This window comes from Equus asinus, chromosome 1 (genome assembly GCF_041296235.1).
Source record: "Equus asinus isolate D_3611 breed Donkey chromosome 1, EquAss-T2T_v2, whole genome shotgun sequence".
Lineage (NCBI taxonomy): Eukaryota > Metazoa > Chordata > Mammalia > Perissodactyla > Equidae > Equus > Equus asinus.
This window is the reverse complement of record NC_091790.1, coordinates 34,124,144-34,142,325: the sequence shown is the minus strand read 5'-3', so window position 1 is coordinate 34,142,325 and position 18,182 is coordinate 34,124,144. Positions and strand designations below refer to the sequence as shown.

At 44.2% G+C, this 18,182-nt stretch overlaps 1 protein-coding gene across 3 annotated transcripts in view; it reads left to right on the top strand.

Moving 5' to 3' along the window:
* The window catches only part of TIAM2 (TIAM Rac1 associated GEF 2), a 227,319-nt gene that overhangs the window by 115,819 nt on the left and 93,318 nt on the right, over positions 1 to 18,182 (top strand). For all 3 annotated transcript variants that reach the window (XM_070485557.1, XM_044761780.2, XM_044761782.2), the window contains 4 exons: positions 3,311 to 3,420; positions 4,557 to 5,759; positions 10,965 to 11,400; positions 16,672 to 16,844. In XM_070485557.1, the coding sequence (XP_070341658.1) occupies positions 4,563 to 5,759; positions 10,965 to 11,400; positions 16,672 to 16,844 (1,806 nt within the window). In that variant the 5' untranslated portion in view covers positions 3,311 to 3,420; positions 4,557 to 4,562. The remainder of the gene's footprint in view (positions 1 to 3,310; positions 3,421 to 4,556; positions 5,760 to 10,964; positions 11,401 to 16,671; positions 16,845 to 18,182) is intronic.

Here is an 18,182-nt window from a genome sequence, read left to right as displayed (position 1 = left end):
TAGTAGGCCTCTCAATAGTGGCTTTGTGCCACCGGTGTCAGACAGTTTGACTTGTTGCTGTGTGTGCTGGTCCTCGGGCACGTGCCCCTCAGATCAGAAGGGCCTGACAAAGAGGAGCGGCTGCTGAGTGAGCCACCCAGGAGCCTGTCACCTTTGGGGCCATAAAGGGACCTTGGTCTTGATGAAGGTGGCAAACACTAAGGCTCATACTTGGATCAGCTTCCTGCAAGAGGTCTCAGTGGCAGCAGCCAGCAGCTTCTCTGGCCCCTTCTGGTTCCCCAAGTTAAAAAGTGTAGCTGAGGAAAGACTGGTGACTCAGGTTTTGAACTTTGAAAAGGGGAGGTTCTTGTGGTCCAGCTCTTGTATCAGAGATGTCAGGCGGCCACTTTTTAGTGGCAACTCAACCAGTGGCTATTCTATCTTTTAGATGTTTGTGAGAGCCACCTGCTAAAAGGTAAGTGGTCAGTAACATAACAGGTACTGTTTCAGATCTCGTTAATTAGATTCTGGCCTCACCCTTAATAGACTCAAATGAGCTAGAGATCTCCTGCTGATGCGCAGGTGGGACATTTTTGATTTTTTTTTTTTCCAACTTAAAATGTATGTGTAGATGGTGTCTTTGGCCTTATTGAAGAAACTTCAGTCCTGCCAGTACTTCCTTAACTTTAAAAGTCACTCTTGGAGGTTGTGGAGAAAAAGGAACCCTCATACACTGCTGGTGGGAATGCAAACTGCCGCAGCCACCATGGAAAACAGTAGGGAGATTCCTCAAAAAATCAAAAATAAGGGGCTGGCCCCGTGGCCGAGTGGTTAAGTTCGCGCGCTCTGCTGCAGGTGGCCCAGTGTTTCGTTGGTTCGAATCCTGGGCGCGGACGTGACACTGCTCATCAAACCACGCTGAGGCAGCGTCCCACGTGCCACAACTAGAAGGACCCACAACGAAGAATATACAACTATGTACCTGGGGGCTTTGGGGAGAAAAAGGAAAAAAATAAAATCTTTTAAAAAAAAAAATTAAAAATAAAACTACCATACGATCCAGCTATCCCATTACTGGGTATCTATCCAAAGAGTTGGAAATCAGCAATTCCAAAAGTCCCATGCACCCGAATGTTCATTGCAGCATTATTTACAATAGCCAAGATGTGGAAGCAACCTAAGTGCCCATCAACAGATGATTGGATAAAGAAGATGTGGTATATATACACAAAGGAATACTATTCAGCCGTAAAGAAATAACAAAATTGTTCCATTTGCAACAACATGGATGGACCTTGAGAGAATTATGTTAAGTGAAATAAGCCCGATAGAGAAGGACAATCTCTTTATGACTCCACTCATATGAGGAATTTAAAAATGCAGACAAAGAGAACAGATTAGTGGCTACCAGGGGAAAGGTGGGGTGGGGGGTGGGCACAAAGGGTGAAGGGGTGCACCTACAACACGTCTGACAAACAATAATGTACAACTGAAATTTCACAAGATTGTAACCTATCATTAACTCAATAAAAATTTTTTTTAAAAAAGTCACTCTTGAGCCTGGTGGCTCAGCAGTTAAGTTCGCACATTCTGCTTCTACAGCCTGGGGTTTGCCGGTTCGGATCCCAGGTGCAGACCTACGCACTGCTTGGCAAGCCATGCTGTGGCAGGCATCCCACATATAAAGTAGAGGAAGAGGGGCATGGATATTAGCTCAGGACAAGTCTTCCTCAGCAAAAAGAGGAGGATTGGCGGCAGATGTTGGCTCAGGGCTAATCTTCCTCAAAAAAAAAAAAATAAAGTCACTCTTGAACTCTCCAAAGAAGCTGTGTGAATGGTTAATAAGCCATGAAAAGATGCTCAATATCACTAGGCATTAGGGAAATGCAAATCAAAACCACAATAAAATATCAGCTCATACCTGTAGGATGGCCACTATTGAAAAAAACAAAATAACAAGTGCTGGTGAAGATGTCCAGAAGTTAGAACCCTGTGCTCTGTTGGTGGGAATGTAAAATGGTGCAGCTGCTGTGGAAAACAGTAGGGTGGTTCCTCAAGAAATAAAAATAGAATTACCATATGATCCAGCAATTCCTTCTGGGTGTGTACCCAAAAGAATTGAAAGCTGGGTCTTGAAGAGTTATGTGTATGTACTCATGTTCATAGCAGCACTATTTACAATAGCCAGGAGGTGGAAAGCAATGTAAGTGGCCACTGACAGATGAATGGATAAACAAAATGTGGTAAATCCATATGATGGAATATTATTCAGCCTTGAAAAGGAAGGAAATTCTAACACATGCTACAACATGGATGAATCTTGAAGACATTATGCTAAGAGAAATAAGACAGTCACCAAAAGACAAATGCTGTATGATTCTACTTACATGGGGTACCTGGAGTAGTCCAGCTCATGGAGACAGAAAATAGAATGGTGGTTGCCAGGGGTTGGGGAGATGGGGGAGAGAGGGATGGGGAGTTGCTGTTTAATAGCTGTAGTGTTAGTTTTGCATGACGGAGAGTTCTGGAGATTGATTGTATAACAATGTGAATGTGCTTAATGCTACTAACTGTACACTTTCAAATGGTGAAAATGGTAAACATTATGTAGTAAGTATTTTACCACAATTACAAATACATTTTTTTAAATAATGAGGAAAAATGTCACCATTGACCCCTCACTGCCCTGCTCTACCATGCCTGCGGTGAAAACAAAGGCTTTGTGTCCTGCCCGTGAGCACTGCCAGATGGCAGCCCTCGAAGCCTGTCCTGGTCCCTCAAAGGTGGGCCTCCCGCCCCCACCCCTCGTGCAGCAGGACCCAAACCTGTGCTTGAAAAAAACGTCCAATCTCATTCATGGGGTCAGCCTCTGTAACGTAAGTTGTTCTAGCCAACGACTGTTTCGCTGCGATGCTGCGTTTGGGGTTGCTCTTGCTGCTTAGTCAGATGAGAACAATGAGCTGTTTTTGTCGTGTCAGGATGATGCTCCTGCGGTCTCGTTGGAGTCTGAGAGTTGTTTCCCTAGTGGTGGTGACAGATGAGCCATGACTCATTCCAGCACTTTCACCTGCTCTCCCCTGACACAAAGGCCTCCCTTTGACTGCACACTGTGTGTTGAGCTAATGGCCTTTACAAGATCGGATAGGCAGTTCTGGATCTTCCAAACAACCCGGATGAGTCAAGCAGTTCACAGACATTTCATTTATTATTTTGACAGTGATTCTGGACTCCAGTTGTTTCTTCAGATAATTTACATTAAACCTTCGACTTTACTCTTTGGGAGCTTGATGTCAAATGCTTGACAGAGTTTTCCTGTATTTCTGTTTTTCAGGATCATTTCATGGACTCACTTCCCTCACTGTTAACCATGCTGCCTTGCTCCCAGGACCACGGAAAGCCGACTGACCATTAATCTTGCTCAGAGCGCAAACTATACTGCAGGTACATTCAGCTCACGTGAGTTTGGTTCATGTCAAGTTACATGACTGTGATTAAGGTGCTAAGTAAAGGTTTAATTATTTGGTCCAGTTATTTTGTTTTAAAATGGGTTTGATAACTGCCACCAAAGTCAATGCATTTGACTTTTGTTTTGTGGCTGTACATTCTTAAGTATAAAAGAATTAAAACTAAAAATCTACCCAATATAATTGGAAACATAACTGGAAACATCACCTTCCACTTGCCTCCAAAAGTAATATGTTGGTTAGAATGAAAAACTGAGGGTGGAGGGTTTGATCAAATTTTACTTTGAGTTTGACTTCACTAACAGACTCATTAAGCAAATTGGGGTTTTAAAGAGAATTAAAAGAATCTAACAGTTTTTTCAGGTTGTAACAAGTCAGCTTCAAACTTTTTTCTCTCATCATGTTCTAAAGTGAGGGCCCTTAAAGTCTTTGGAAAAATTCTAGAGATTAGTTTTATTAAAATGTTTTTCTGCCCCAAATGAGAGCTTTTATTTTTTCCCTTTTTTTTCATCTCACTCCAGTTTTTGAGAACTTCCGGCCCTTTTCTTTTGTGGTATTCCTACTTGGCGTGATATGTGAAAGCTCTGGCAGAAGATGGTAGCTGGAGTCATGTTATTATAAATGGGGTAGTTTTTAAGTAATAATTGCTTATATGGGGGTGTCGTATTAGCTCTTCCAGTAGTTTATGGGTAATGAAAATATATCTCTCTGGTCATTGAAATATCAATGTATTGGAGTGACAGAGTAAAGATACTTTTCCCTTATTTTTTTCTTCAAGAATCATTGATTCAAAACCTCCCAACCCCAAGCCTGAAGGATGCCTTAAGCTGATTTTTATGCCTGTTCAATTTCTGAATTAACATCATACAACAAATTATGTGTTTACAGTAATAGCATGTGAGTGTGTGATATTGTGTATCTGGTTGATGACCTGCATTGCAGGAGGAGAACCGATTCAGTAACTCTTGTTGCTACTTCTCTGAGTTGGTCAGGCACAGAAAGAAGTTGCTTGCTTCCTTTGTAACATGAAGAACATTTTTTTTTAGAAAGTTCTTTCATAACAGAATGTAATTTGGGTCATGACTCTTACTGACGCTACTGTTCTTAATTTAGGTTAAAATGGGGAACTCCGAGAGTCAGTACACCCTTCAAGGATCTAAAAATCATAGCCATACTATTACTGGTGCTAAGCAAAAGCCTTGCTCCCTGAAAATACGCAGCATTCATGCAAAAGATGACAAGTTGTTGCATGGATGGGGTCACGGAGGCAGCGGAGCAGGTTACAAGTCCAGGTCCCTGGCCCGAAGCTGCCTTTCTCACTTTAAGAGTAATCAGCCTTATGCATCGAGACTGGGTGGACCCACGTGCAAAGTCTCGAAAGGCAGTGTCTGCTCCAAGCACAGGACAAATGCCTCAGGAAGTGATTTCCAGGGCAGCAATGTTGCCTCCTCCTCCGAGAATGGCTTCCACTATGTCGGGCATGAACCGGCGGATAACCACGTGGCAGAGAACCAGGTGCCCTCCAGGGACTGCAATGGACATCTTCTCAACTGCTATGGCAGACACGAGAGCGTTGCATCCACCCCGCCCGGCAAGGACAGAAAGAGCCCCAGAGTGCTCATCAAGACGCTGGGCAAGTTGGACGGGTGTCTCCGGGTCGAGTTCCACAATGGTGACCACCACAGCCCAGGGCCCCCGGGGGACTCGGGCGGGCCCGTGCAGCTGCTGCGGTACTCGCCCACCCTGACCCCCCGAGCCGACTCCCCGCCCAGCACCCGCCTCTCCGCCACCGACTCGCACCCGCGCTCCAGCAAGGGCAGCTCCCTGAGCTCGGAGTCGTCTTGGTACGACTCGCCCTGGGGCCACGCTGGCGAGGTCGGCGAGGCTGGGGAGGTCGGCGAGGTCTGCGAGGCCGAGGGCCCCTTCCTGGCCTCCGGCACCCCTGACCCCAGCCTCCATGGCTTCCCTCCTAGGGATGCCCAGAAGCCTTTCAACCAAAGCTCTTCCCTCTCCTCCCTCCGGGAACTCTACCCAGCTGCCACCCTGGGGAGCCTGTCCCCCTCCGCTGTCCGACTCTCCGATGAATACATCGGCGCGCACGCCAGCCTCAGCCACCGCGTCTCCTTCGCCTCCGACATTGATGTGCCCTCCAGAGTGGAGCACAGGGACCCGGGCCAGTACGCGTCCTTCACTCTCCCCTGCCGGAAGTCCAAAGCCTTGACAGAGGACACGTCCAAGAAGGACACTCTGAAAGCCAGAATGCGCCGGATCAGCGACTGGACCGGAAGCCTTTCCAGAAAGAAAAGGAAACTCCAAGTGAGTAAACCTTAGAGCCCGAGGGCGGATCCCCTTGTTTCCCCATCTGTAAAATGGATGTGTTAGTTAGCAGAAGCTACTGCCGAGCGCTGTCCTGAGGCTTGAACGAGCTCGTGAAAGTGAAAGTTTTGCCTAAGACCTGGCAATCTTGTTTGCGGGTGTGGGTTTTATTTCTTTTGCTTCACATGTGAATTTTCACTCAACCCACAACTTGTCTCTCTGATTCTGTGTTAATCTTGCCTCCTGTACTCTCGTATGAGTTCCACAGGCTTTGGCCCAAGATGTGGCCAAACTGTTCTTAGAAAGTACAGCCTTAGAGAGAATTCCCCAAGGAATTGGTTACCTGAGAATTTTGCAAGACCTCATTCTTTTATTATTATTATTATTTGTTTGTGGTAACGTTGGTTTATAACATTATGTCAATTTCAGGTGCACATCATTATATTTTGAATTCTGTGTAGATTACATCATGTTCACCACCCAAAGACCAATTTCCATCCATCACCACACACATGAGCCTAATCACCCCTTTTGCCCTCCTCTCGCCCCACTTCCCCTCTGGTAACTAGCAATCCAATCTCTGTCTCTATGTGATTGTTTATTATTGTTTTTATCTTCTGCTTGTGAGTGAGCTCATTCAGTGTTTGATTTTCTCCCTCTGACTTACTTTGCTGAGTATAATACCCTCAGGGTCCATCCATGTTGTGATAAATGCTGGATTTCATTGTTTCTTGTGGTTGAGTAGTATACCATTGTGGATATATGCTAAAGTCTAAACAGAAAGAGCAAGAGGTAGATTGTTGTTATTTTGGGATGAGCAGCCTTCCTGAACTTGATGTTACTTTGGGGAAATTAAAATTCCTATATTTAAGTTGGTACATCAAAAATCAATTTGCTGATCTATGTGTATAATCTCACCACCTCCTCATGGGGCTAGCTACCAGTTTTGAAAAGCTTTCATACCTAAGTGCATGTAATAGCAAAAATATGATAATTCTGATAAAATAAGAATCACGATGATAATAATAATACTTTCAATAGGTCTGTGATGTTTGGATGGTTCACCACCAGGACGAAAAGTAGCAGTTTGCCTTTTTAGGTAACTGGTGGCAATTGCTAGATTTTCGGTTTATTGCTGTTGTTTTTTTGTTTTGTTCCGGTTTTGCTTTGAATGATTTATAGAAAAGAGATAGCTTTTTCTTTTTTTAACTTGCTTAATGTGTCATATTGTTGCAGGGAATTTGAGAGGGCAGTTGTCTCTAGTAGAATTGCATTTAACCATCCTAGATAGATACATAGATAGAAGATTTTTTTAAAGCTTTGGGGGTGGAAAATAATGTAAATTCCCTGAGCAGATTGCTTCTATAAAACTTATCATTAGTTATTGTCTTCTTGTGTATAAGGCATTCACCATCCCCTCCCATATTGTACTTTGTGGCCCCTTTCTGCTTCTTTACGTGGAGATAAAGAACAGATGATCATCATTCTGTTGCAGAACCATTCATATCCCTGAGTATAGTAATTTGCTTACTCCTTACTCATCACTTCTTCAGGCTAGACCCCTAAATAGAGATTTCTGTGACCTTTTTCTCTCAGCTCCCATTCCCCAAACAACTGACAGCAGTCAAGTATGATCGGACAAATAGCTGCTACTTGCTCCAGGGCTGCAGTCCCACGCAGGCAACTTTCATATCTTTTTGATTCAAGTGTTACAGTGCAGACAACGTTCAGCTGTCGTCCGATACCCCTAATTGATGCTGGCATTGAGCCATTGAGCCGGTTGTTGCGCGTCTCGTATTTGCATGGAGTGTGTTTCTCATCTGTGTTTGTGGCCTGGCTCACCACGGCTCTGCGGAGTTTCATTCAAGTTCAGTTCAGTTCAAACACAAACCAGTTGCTGCTGTGTGTTGACCACGTTCTGCCCCATGCAGGCCCTCTCTGGCCAGCCCAGCCATGGGAAATTCTGTATCATCCAAAGACCTAACTCTGAATGATTTGTAATGATCCTTACTAGTGTGATCAGTGCGTGGGAACAAAGTTTGTGACACTTTACTGTAATAAGGCACCAACCGAATTCCTTTTCTCTTACATGCCCACACCCTTCTGTGAGCCAGCAGGGCTAAGGCTCAGAAAGTCTTACCGTGATGGGTAGACTTTTTAAAAAAGTGGCATAAAAAGAGCCACCTTTTCTTTATAGGGCCTTCAAGTACTCTGGTGAGTTAGAACTTGAAAGCGGGTTAATCAGTGAGAAAACTTGCACAACAGAGAAAGGATATCAGAGTAATCACAAAAAAGAAGGAGGGAGGGAGAGCGTGAGAATGGATACATGCTGGAGAGCACTGTGTGTTTATGCTGATAAACTCCTCATATTAATGTGGCTGTACTGTGACATGTGAGGCCTCACTCCTGTCCTGGGTAAACTTTCTGTTCTCTCAGTCAGGGTAAATTAGGTTATGCTGAGGTAATAACAAAAAGCCCTCAAATCTCTGAGGTTTAGCACAAGCAAAGTTTACATCTCACTCATGCTGCTCTCTGGTCGACGTTGTTTCTCTCTGGGAGCCCCGGTCCACGTCTGGTTACCAGGTTACCATCTGCGATACTGCAAGCCACTGTGGCAGTGGGAGAAGGAAAATCATGTTGGCTTTTCAAGCTTCCACTCACAAGTGACATGTTTCGCTTCTGTTCACATTTATTGGCCAGAGCAAGTCACATGGCCATGCCCAGTTCCCAGGGAGGGAGGGAGCAGGAAGTGATGCTACCATGCGCCCTAGGGGAGGACCAGAAATATTCAGTGGGCAGCACTCATGACTCCTGCAGAGTTTATTGCAGACTAGGTTTGGACCCAGAGCCCCTGACTTTCTGGCTCTTTTTAGACTCATTGATCTTTGCGGGCTGCAAAGTCACAGGGAATTTCCACAGAGGACTAATGGTCCTTACTCTGTAATGAAGGAAAACGGCATGTGAAGAATGACAAGGTGTGAATCTCATGCTTTTTCTTAGAAAGTGAGGAATGGTGATCAGAGTTTTCCTTTAGCTCCCCAGAAGGTGAGTGACATCTCTTGAGTCCGTCCCTACTCTTTGCCATAGTGTCCTAGTCATTAAGGTATATTATCCATTGTTTATGGTTGTCTGATTGCGGGGAGTTGGAAATCCAACTGCTCGTTCACGTGCATAACATGACACCTTAGTTTCACACCTATAACACAGTGATCAAGAAAGCCGGCTGAGCCTATCTAGAGATATTCATTCATTCATTCATTCATTCTTATTAGCCTGGAAATTTGTCACTGGTTATTAGGATTCAAGCTAGAAAGCTTTAGAAATTTATTAGAGACTGGGAAAGTTCACGTCTAGATATAAGAATCAGTTATAAATACTGAAATGCAATCTTTTCCCATTTCTCAAAAAGGAAAACTTGTCTTGCCTTGCTGCAGTCATTTAAAAAGTTGAAACTACCATTTGAAGTCTCCCCCTGATGAGGAACAATGTCAAGTGTTTATAGGTCGCATTTAAGTCTGGCCCTTGAGTGGCTTTCTCTGGCGGGTTTTGCTGGTTTTGAAACATCCCATTTTAGCTCCTGCTGGGTATCAGAGGCAATCCCAGTGCTTGGGGGCTGAGAGTCAGTCTTATTCATAGCTGAAACATTGTTAAAACTAGCTAAATGAGGAGTATTCCTTCACCTCCTAGGAGTTTTTGAAGAGCAACAGTGACAATTAAACAAATCTGAAGCTATTTTGAAAGTTTCCCCAGTGACTCACTGCATCTGGCGTGTTTGCTCTGTTCTTGCGTAAGCATCGGTTCATAAATAAATATGACTATGGGACATAGTGCAAACAGAAGCAGAAAATGATATTTTTATTAGTAATAGCTATGTTGGGGACTCAGCCATTTATAGCCCCTGGGTATTTGGAAACACTCTTCAGGTGATGATTTTCCTACAAAAGATAGCAAATAATTGCTACTTGATTTCTGGATGAAATTTCTGAAAAGAAAACCCCTATGCACAGTGGAATATTCAAAATAAGGCCTTTAGTCAGTGATCCTTGACCCAGTTTTCCCTCATTTTTATTTATGGATAAGGATGTATCACTGAAAGTTCACTACCAACTGAGTGTGTGTTGAGCATCTCGCTGCAGAGTTACCTTAATCTAAGCGCCAAGTGTGGAATGTTGGTGTCTCTTAAGTCGTAAATTAAGCACACTTTCTGCTGAAAATTTAGTTAACTGCTGTTTACTAAATGGCGTCTATGGAAGTTATTCTTGAATGGCTAGTCTTCTAATCTAGACGTCAGAGGAAACCTCCCTGGTGTCAGCTCTCTGTGGCCTGTTGGATGTTTAGTGAAAGTAGTCCTAATGAGGGCAGCGGTTATTATAGAAATATTAATTTTATATAGAGCTGCCTGTGTCTGATTTTGTGTTGGGATAAATGTTAAAGTAAAGAATCATGTCTTTGGTATCCCCAGTGCTTAGAATAAAATAGGTATTTAAATAAAAGAATGTGAATGGATGAATAGTGTGTTCTTTTCATGAAAGAAATTCCCAAGTCAAGTAAAAAATAATAGTTTTGAAGAAAGCTACGGTTCCTAGCTCCTACCCTTGGTGGATACGGAATCCCAGGTGCATGGTTTTCACTATCTGAAGTGGGAAAATAAGATGCTGGAGATCCTTAAGTCTAAACCAGGGCAGGTGATGAGAGGCTGGACACTGTGTTTATTGTGGGGAGCAGGAGAAGTGTGTGAATAGCAACACTGAGTCCCTATGTCCCACCCACCTTGACCCTGGGACTGAGGGTTTTCTAATTAACTTTAAAATGATCCACAGGAAAAATGACTGAAAGAACATGAGTCCTTTCCCAGAAGATACTGATTCACAGTTAACAAAGAAGTATCAGTCTAGAAATCCTCACTAGCGTGTTTTAAATATACTAGCTGAATTCTTGATGGTAAGCATAGGTTAGAGTTAGAATAGTCAGTGGTATTTTATTTACATTTTTAAGCCTTGACTTCACTGGCTATAAACTGGCTTGGGTAACACTGTTTCTACAATTCTTTCTGCTTTGGAGACTTGGTGATTAAAGATGCATTTTTGTTAAAAGAATCTTACTTTGCAAGATTAGCAAACAACAATATTACATGTATGCCCTGTAGGGAAGGGATGCTTTCGATATACGTAACCTCTGATGGGGGGTCATGTATGTTGCTCACAGGAGCCGAGGTCCAAGGAGGGCAGTGACTACTTTGACAGCCGCTCAGATGGACTGAATGCGGACATGCAGGGACCTTCCTGGGCGTCTGCCACGCTCTGGTCGGGGGGCTCGGCTCAGATCCTGTCCCAGAGAAGTGAATCCGCTCACGCGATTGGCAGCGATCCCCTCCGACAGAACATTTATGAGAATTTCATGCAAGAGTTGGAAATGAGCAGGACCAACACGGAGAACGTAGAAACATCCACAGAAACCGCCGAGTCCAGCAGCGAGTCCCTCAGCTCTTTGGAACAACTGGATCTGCTGTTTGAGAAGGAACAAGGGGTGGTCCGGAAAGCAGGATGGCTCTTCTTCAAACCCCTTGTCACTCTGCAGAAGGAGAGGAAGCTCGAGCTGGTGGCTCGGAGGAAGTGGAAGCAGTACTGGGTAACGCTTAAAGGTAAGTACGTTATTGACATGTGCAGGGCCACCGGAAATCCTTTCTCCACCTGTCCTCTTTCCTAGGAAATGCCAGTGACTCCAGTGCTAATTTGAGTGAATGTGAAGGGATTTGATACAGAATCTTCTGGCATGCTTTACAAATACTTTCTCAAACCTGTGCATTATGGCTTACTTAATATTCGTATATATTATTCATTCTAATAAATAATGATTGAATTTAATAGTTATTGCTTATTATTTTATAGGTATTTCTGGACCATTCCTTAATACTAAAAAAACCCCAAATAAGTAACCAAATGTGGTTTAGTTATTTGGAATGTAGATCTGGAATTTCATATTCTGTGCTTGTTCAGAATTCCGAAGAGGCCCTCCCCAGCCTGTGCAACTAAGAATTTCGTCTGGATTATTTGATTTGCATCATCCAACCTTTACACTGAGAGAGTCTAATTGTTAGCATTACAAACTAATACTGTTCTTTTTTTTATGGTAAAGGAAACAGGAATAAGGATGTGTTTTGTTAAGATGATCAACATTTCTCACAAACATTGTCACCTAAAAATTATCAACTCCTCGCTCACTGTGGATGTATATTTTGGAAGCAATTTAAATGTCCTGTGAGAAAGAGCGAGGCTCTAAGTCAATACAGTGTTGATTTATACAGATGTAAAGATGCTTTATGCAGATGGAAACAGGAAGAGCCTCTGGCATTTCTGCACAACTTTCCTGTGACTCTTTGTCAGAGGAACTGAGGGTCGTGTTCAAAGTCAAACCTCATTATCGGGTGACACCCTTCCTTATCACGGGAGAAAGCAGAAATGGGAATGCATCTGCAGACAGTATGTGTGAAAGGCCTGGAGCCCTCTGTTCTGGCTCCTTCCTAGCTGCTTCTGTTTTTTTTTGTTTTGTTTTGTTTTCTTTTTTTTGAGGAAGATTAGCCCTGAGCTAACATCTGCTGCCAATCATCCTCTTTTTGCTGAGGAAGACTGGCCCTGAGCTCACATCTGTGCCCATCTTCCTCTACTTTATACGTGGGATGCCTGCCACAGTGGTGCCGTGTCCGTACCCAGGATCCGAACCGATGAACCCTGGGCCACCAAAGTGGAATGTGCGAATTTAGCCGCTGCGCCACCAGGCCAGCCCCCTTTCTAGCTTCCTTTTGTACCCTATTGAGAAATTGTGAGCCCCTCCCCAGCCTTGGGGACCTGGTGTCATTTCTAAATTACCCATAAGCCCCTCTGGGACAGGTGCACCTGCAAAGGCAGTTCATCTTCAAGTAACATCTTTCACTAGGAAACTGGAGGATTTATAAAAAGCATCCCAGCATCCCACAGATATTGTAACCTTCCTTTCCAACTCTGGATTGAATCGTTGTGGTACATTGTGGCTGAGGAAGGCAAAAAGCTTACCTAGTTTTGGCATACTAGGGAGACAGTTTCTTACACTGAATGACAGAAGAGATTTGGAAAGTTGAAATAATGGGTTGAATCTAGCAAGATAAAATTGTGAAGGGATAAGTTATGCTTTAAGGTTTAATCGTCAAATAACTACCCAAGTACAGGATAGTGAGATGTGGCTGCAGAGTATGCAAGTAAAGAAGATTTGGGGGTTTGATTTGTGGGCCATTCAAAATGAGTTTCCAATGTGATGAGGCTAAAATAACAGTAAATGTGATTTAAGAAGTGAATGGGCTCTTTGGTGACGTCATTAGAGACGTCACGTGATCTGTAGCTACCTTGGTCTCTCCTTCCTCTGCCCTGGTCGGAGTTGGCCCTTTCTCTCCTTGGGGACATGATATTGTACGAGACTTGTTCGTAAACAAGAAAATGATTCTCACAAAGGTTCTACCTGAAGTATCTGTAACTGAGGAGGAGAGTGAAAATGTCCCCTCAGGGCAGCGAGTGTGGGAATCATTCAAGAGTCAACAGACTGAAGCTGCCTCCTTGCATGATACTTAGAATGGATACACTCCACTCCATAATGTGTCATATATCTATTTTTTTTAAACCTGAAAATTTGTTTGTTAAAATTGATGCTTTGGGAAGTTGTTCTCTGTCTGTCTTAGGGCTTTGAAAACCCCCAGTGTACATCCCATGGTGGTAGGGGGCTGGTGATGGTGTGTGTGTGTGTGTTTGTGTGTCCATATCCTACTTGAGAAGCAGGGCCATAGGTGACACCAAGGGTATTTAGAGCCATGCATATGGAGGACGGCATGGGATCTAGGAACATTCAGCCTGGAGAAAATAAGAACTGGGCTGAGTGGGCAACGGTCTTGTAGAAGAGACGCTGAATTTATCCTGGCTCTGTAGAAGTTAGGATGGGACTAATAGATGGAAGACAAGCTGATTCTGAGTTAATGTAGGAAACAACACAACTAGAGCCATGGGCAAGTAGAAAGACACTACCTTCCTGGGTCCCTGCTGCTGAAGACTCTCGTGCAGAGCCACACTGCTGGAGGCCTCCTGGGGGAGAGTCAGGCAGGTGCCCCTTAAGGTGGGAAGAGTACAGCTCGAGGTTCCTGTGTTCCATCCTGGAAGCTACGCCGGGAGCATCTGGCTGCCGAGTTCAGGGGCAGAGGTGGTCCAGAGTTGCCTTTGACAATTGCAAGATCTAGTCCTGCCTGTGTCCTGCTGTCTCGGTGCTTGCTTGTGAAACACTTCAAGACCCGTGGAGAAAGGGTGTTTAGTAAGTGTAAGTGTTATCAAGCCCACATTCCCTTGTTTCCTTTGCAGCCAAGGAGAGGCATGCGATAAAGATGTTTTTCCCAGCATAACCTTTTCCATGTGGTGTTCTACACCCCTTTGCTCTGGGAATCCTATATGTTGAGTTCAGCTTTCTTGACTTGGAAGCCAAATTGTAATGTTTGGACATAACTATTTGGTTTAATCTTAGTTAAAAACATATATGTGTATATATACACACATATACATTGAACCAGAATTTTTAAATTATCCTTGAAGTATCTATGTAAATAAATTAGAAACAGTGTTCTGGAGAGAGCAGCTGTTAGCAAACCGTCTGGTATGTACCTACATCCAGTGGATAGGTATGCTAAGGGCACAAATGTTCCTTAGGGCTGAGAGGATGTAATCAATTTTGAACAAGGGTGATTCTGCTTTCTGTCTTTTCCAGGGAGTGGATTTTCGTGAGGTACACAGGGGGCTTCCTGGGCAGAATAGTTGGTAAGGTCGTTGAGACATCCCTCAGAATGCACAACAGGTGACCTATGTCAGGAGAGGGGTTTAGAGAGTAATTTTAGGTGATGGTGGTTCTGCCCTGGGAGAGGCCTGGCACAGGGAATGGAGTGGTGAGTGTGGGTCAAGAGGGGGTCAGTGAAAAGGTGGCTTTAAGGGAAGACCAAGACTAATTACTCTCCTTCCATGGGTGATACTGCTGCTAACAGGGCCTCTCCTGTTCTCGGGCTTCCCCTCCTGTTCCAGTCTGTGCTCTCTCTCTGCTACTGTGGCAGGAACTTCCACTGTCAACCCTCCAAGCCAACACCAGCTCCTGGTGAGGACTGGGCAGGGCTGGTGACCACCACATGTGGGGGACAAGAGACTTCACTGACCTGAGTGCAGCCCCCTTCCGTCAGCCTCTGCGCCCCACTGTTAGAGTTGCACATTAACTTAACCTGGATGTAACAGATTTACAATTGATCTCCTGTTCTTTTTTTTTTTTTTGAGGAAGATTAGCCCTGAGCTAACTACTGCCAATCCTCCTCTTTTTGCTGAGGAAGACTGGCCCTGAGCCATCTTCCTCTACTTTATATGTGGGACGCCTACCACAGCATGGCTTTTGCCAAGTGGTGCCATGTCTGCACCCAGGATCCAAACTGGTGAACCCCGGGCTGCCGAGAAGCGGAACGTGCGAACTTAACCACTGTGCCACTGGGCTGGCCCCGATTTCCTGATCTTTAAATTCGACAGCAACAGGTTGTGCATATTGTTTTACATCCTGGCCTCGTCTAGAACGAAATGTCCTGTTTTGGTTTCGCGCTTCCACGGTAGAGCTGCAGTCTGTTGTAGATGGGGTGTTAGGTTTGGCAACGTCTTGGCATCCGCCCAAGGTTACGTTCATTTCCTCTGGATGGAATAATTCAAATCTTGCCCGCGGGAAGCACAGTGTTAGGGAAAGTGGGAAGTCAGTGTTAACCCACTGGAAAGAATTTGGATTTGGGTAGAGCTGGCATCTCTCTGTCACCTTTACTGTGCTCCTTGGGTCCCCAGATCATGACATGTTGCATACGCAGCAATAGTGTCAGACAGGCCTTTCTTGATGGGAGCATTATTTCTAAGTGCATCAGTTGTTGGACAAAGAGACTAGCTCCGCCCTGCAGAAGCAGCTCTGGCTGTAAACCTCTTGCTACTTTTCCTTGTTCTAAGAGCCTCTCTCAGCCTTGGAGGAGCTCTGTTTGCAGGAAGAGAGATTGCTCCGTGCTTCTTAAAATCATAAAGTACCACCAAGGGAGAAAGAGCTGTCCTGGTAATGCTGTTTCTGAGGGCTGCGCAGGGGCATCTTTTTCTCCTGGCTTCTGTGCTGTGCTGGGTTCCATTATATAAACTTGTTTGTCCATGTTAAGATTTGCTTTTAAAGGAAGAAGTGAAACTGGCAAGAATACGATGGTTTTTAAAACATTTAAACTTTTATGAATGAGGACTCATAACGTATCGGGGTAAAAAAGGCAGCAAGTGGGTGTCATTCATTTACCAAACAGGCGAAAGCCAGCTGGTGCTTCTTTACTGTCCATGTGAAAGGTTTTACAAAGCAAGGGATGGGGACCACAGCATTCATATTTGTATGCCAAAACGCAGCACACGAGAAGTGTTCAAAAATGTTTATTGGATGATGGTTTTAAGGGATATTCAACAAGAGAACGTACTTGTGAGCATTTAAGAATTTGCTTAAAAATTGCCTCTAATAATTATAAGGCATTCCTATCTACTTTTCAAAGCAGACCCTTATCACTTCTACCTACAATACTTTGTTAGCTTCTTAGGAGAAAGCTGTGTACTTGCAAGCATATGTAGCAGCATTTTTAGACTAATATGTTAGAATTCAGGGGTACTGAGTACCCTTTTTCTCTCCTAATCTACATCAGTCACATTATAGTAATATTTCCCATCACTGTGAGATACCAGAATTTCCTTTTGTGTTAAAGAGTTGTCTAATTCAGTTTTTGTGGGTTTTTAAAGATATATCCCTTACCTTCTCATTCCTTTCCTAGATCCTCAGGATGTGTGACAGGGACTTTATTTTGCTTCTCTCTTCCCAGGATGCACCCTGCTATTTTATGAGACCTACGGGAAGAATTCCACAGACCAGAGTAGCGCTCCTCGGTGCGCCCTGTTTGCAGAAGACAGCATCGTGCAGTCTGTCCCAGAACATCCCAAGAAGGAAAATGTCTTCTGCCTCAGCAACTCCTTTGGTGATGTCTACCTTTTCCAGGTACTTCCGAGCTTGCCTTCTAAATGTCAGGTTGAGGCGATGACTTGCATCCTATTAGGATGAGAAGAAACAGAATTAAAAGGCACAACTTAGCAGTGGAGTAGAGTAAAGCTTAGAGAGGCTTTGAATTGGGGCGTAAGCAAGAGGGTTGGCTTCTGCTAGCTGCCAGGTGGGGTGGGGCCAGGGCAAATCCAGTCATTCGTACAGCACACATTTCTCGGATGCCCATGAGGGGCCAAGCTGTGGCCCATGGGATGCTCTTCAGGATACGAAGAGAGAAAAGTCCTTATCTCTCTTCTGGAATAGCTCACCATCTAGTGGGTGCAAGGTCTGCAATTCCCAGAGTGGAGGCTTTTTAAATGAAGCCTAGAGAATATGGACAGGAGAAGTATAGGTTCTTCCCCAGAATTCCAGTGGAAGTGAAAGAAGCAGCTTTTCGGGAAGACTCTCCTGGATAAAGGCTATCAGGTCTCATTTTCCTATGGAAGTGGTCTTAGGACGTTAAGATTCAGGTTATCTACCGTTGGGATTCTCAGCAACTTTCTAGCAAGTGAGAGGCCGCAGAGCATGTTGGTGTGGGGTCAGGCGTGGGTGTGAATCCTGGCACTGTTGTTGAGTACCTCTGTCATCTTGGAGCGCTCCCTGAACCCCTCTGAGCTTCGATCCTTTAACTAATAGGACAATAATAGCTTCTGGGATTGCTTTAAGGGTAAATAATATAATGTGCATGCGTCAAGTGCTAAAGAAACTCTAACTATTATTGTTATTATTATTAATTAACTGAAAAGAGGTGGAGGTGATCGCCAGGAAGTGAATTGTGCTTCTGAAATGCCTTCCAGTCCAAACCCAGCACTGCGTGTACACATAATACGGGCTATAGATTATATCCAGCTGGAAAGTTATAGAAAACCCCATAGGTCCTGGGTTCAGGTCTGTGAAAAGTTGGTCCTGGATGGCCCCAGGGACCCTGTAGAACAGCATAGTGTTCTCTTGCTGACTTTGGGAATCCAGAATTCTCTGAAGTGTTCGCTGCAGCAGGATTTCCTGGCACCAGTACCAGGTAAACTCATTGGGCCTCTAGCCTTTACTGCTGTCCCCAAACTGACTTGACTTACAAGAATCAGGGCCTGAGATCTGATTTTCCTTCTCTTAACAGAAAAGCTGCTTAAACCTTCTATGATGCTTTAAAGCAAAGTGATGAATTGATGTTAATCTGAGTTATAGGGCAGGTAAATACATTAGATTCAATCTGCACGGACTTCTTAGGGGCAAGTATGAAATGAATATTTTATGTTTCGATTCAGGCAAAATATCTTTAGTTTTAAGAAATTTTCCCAG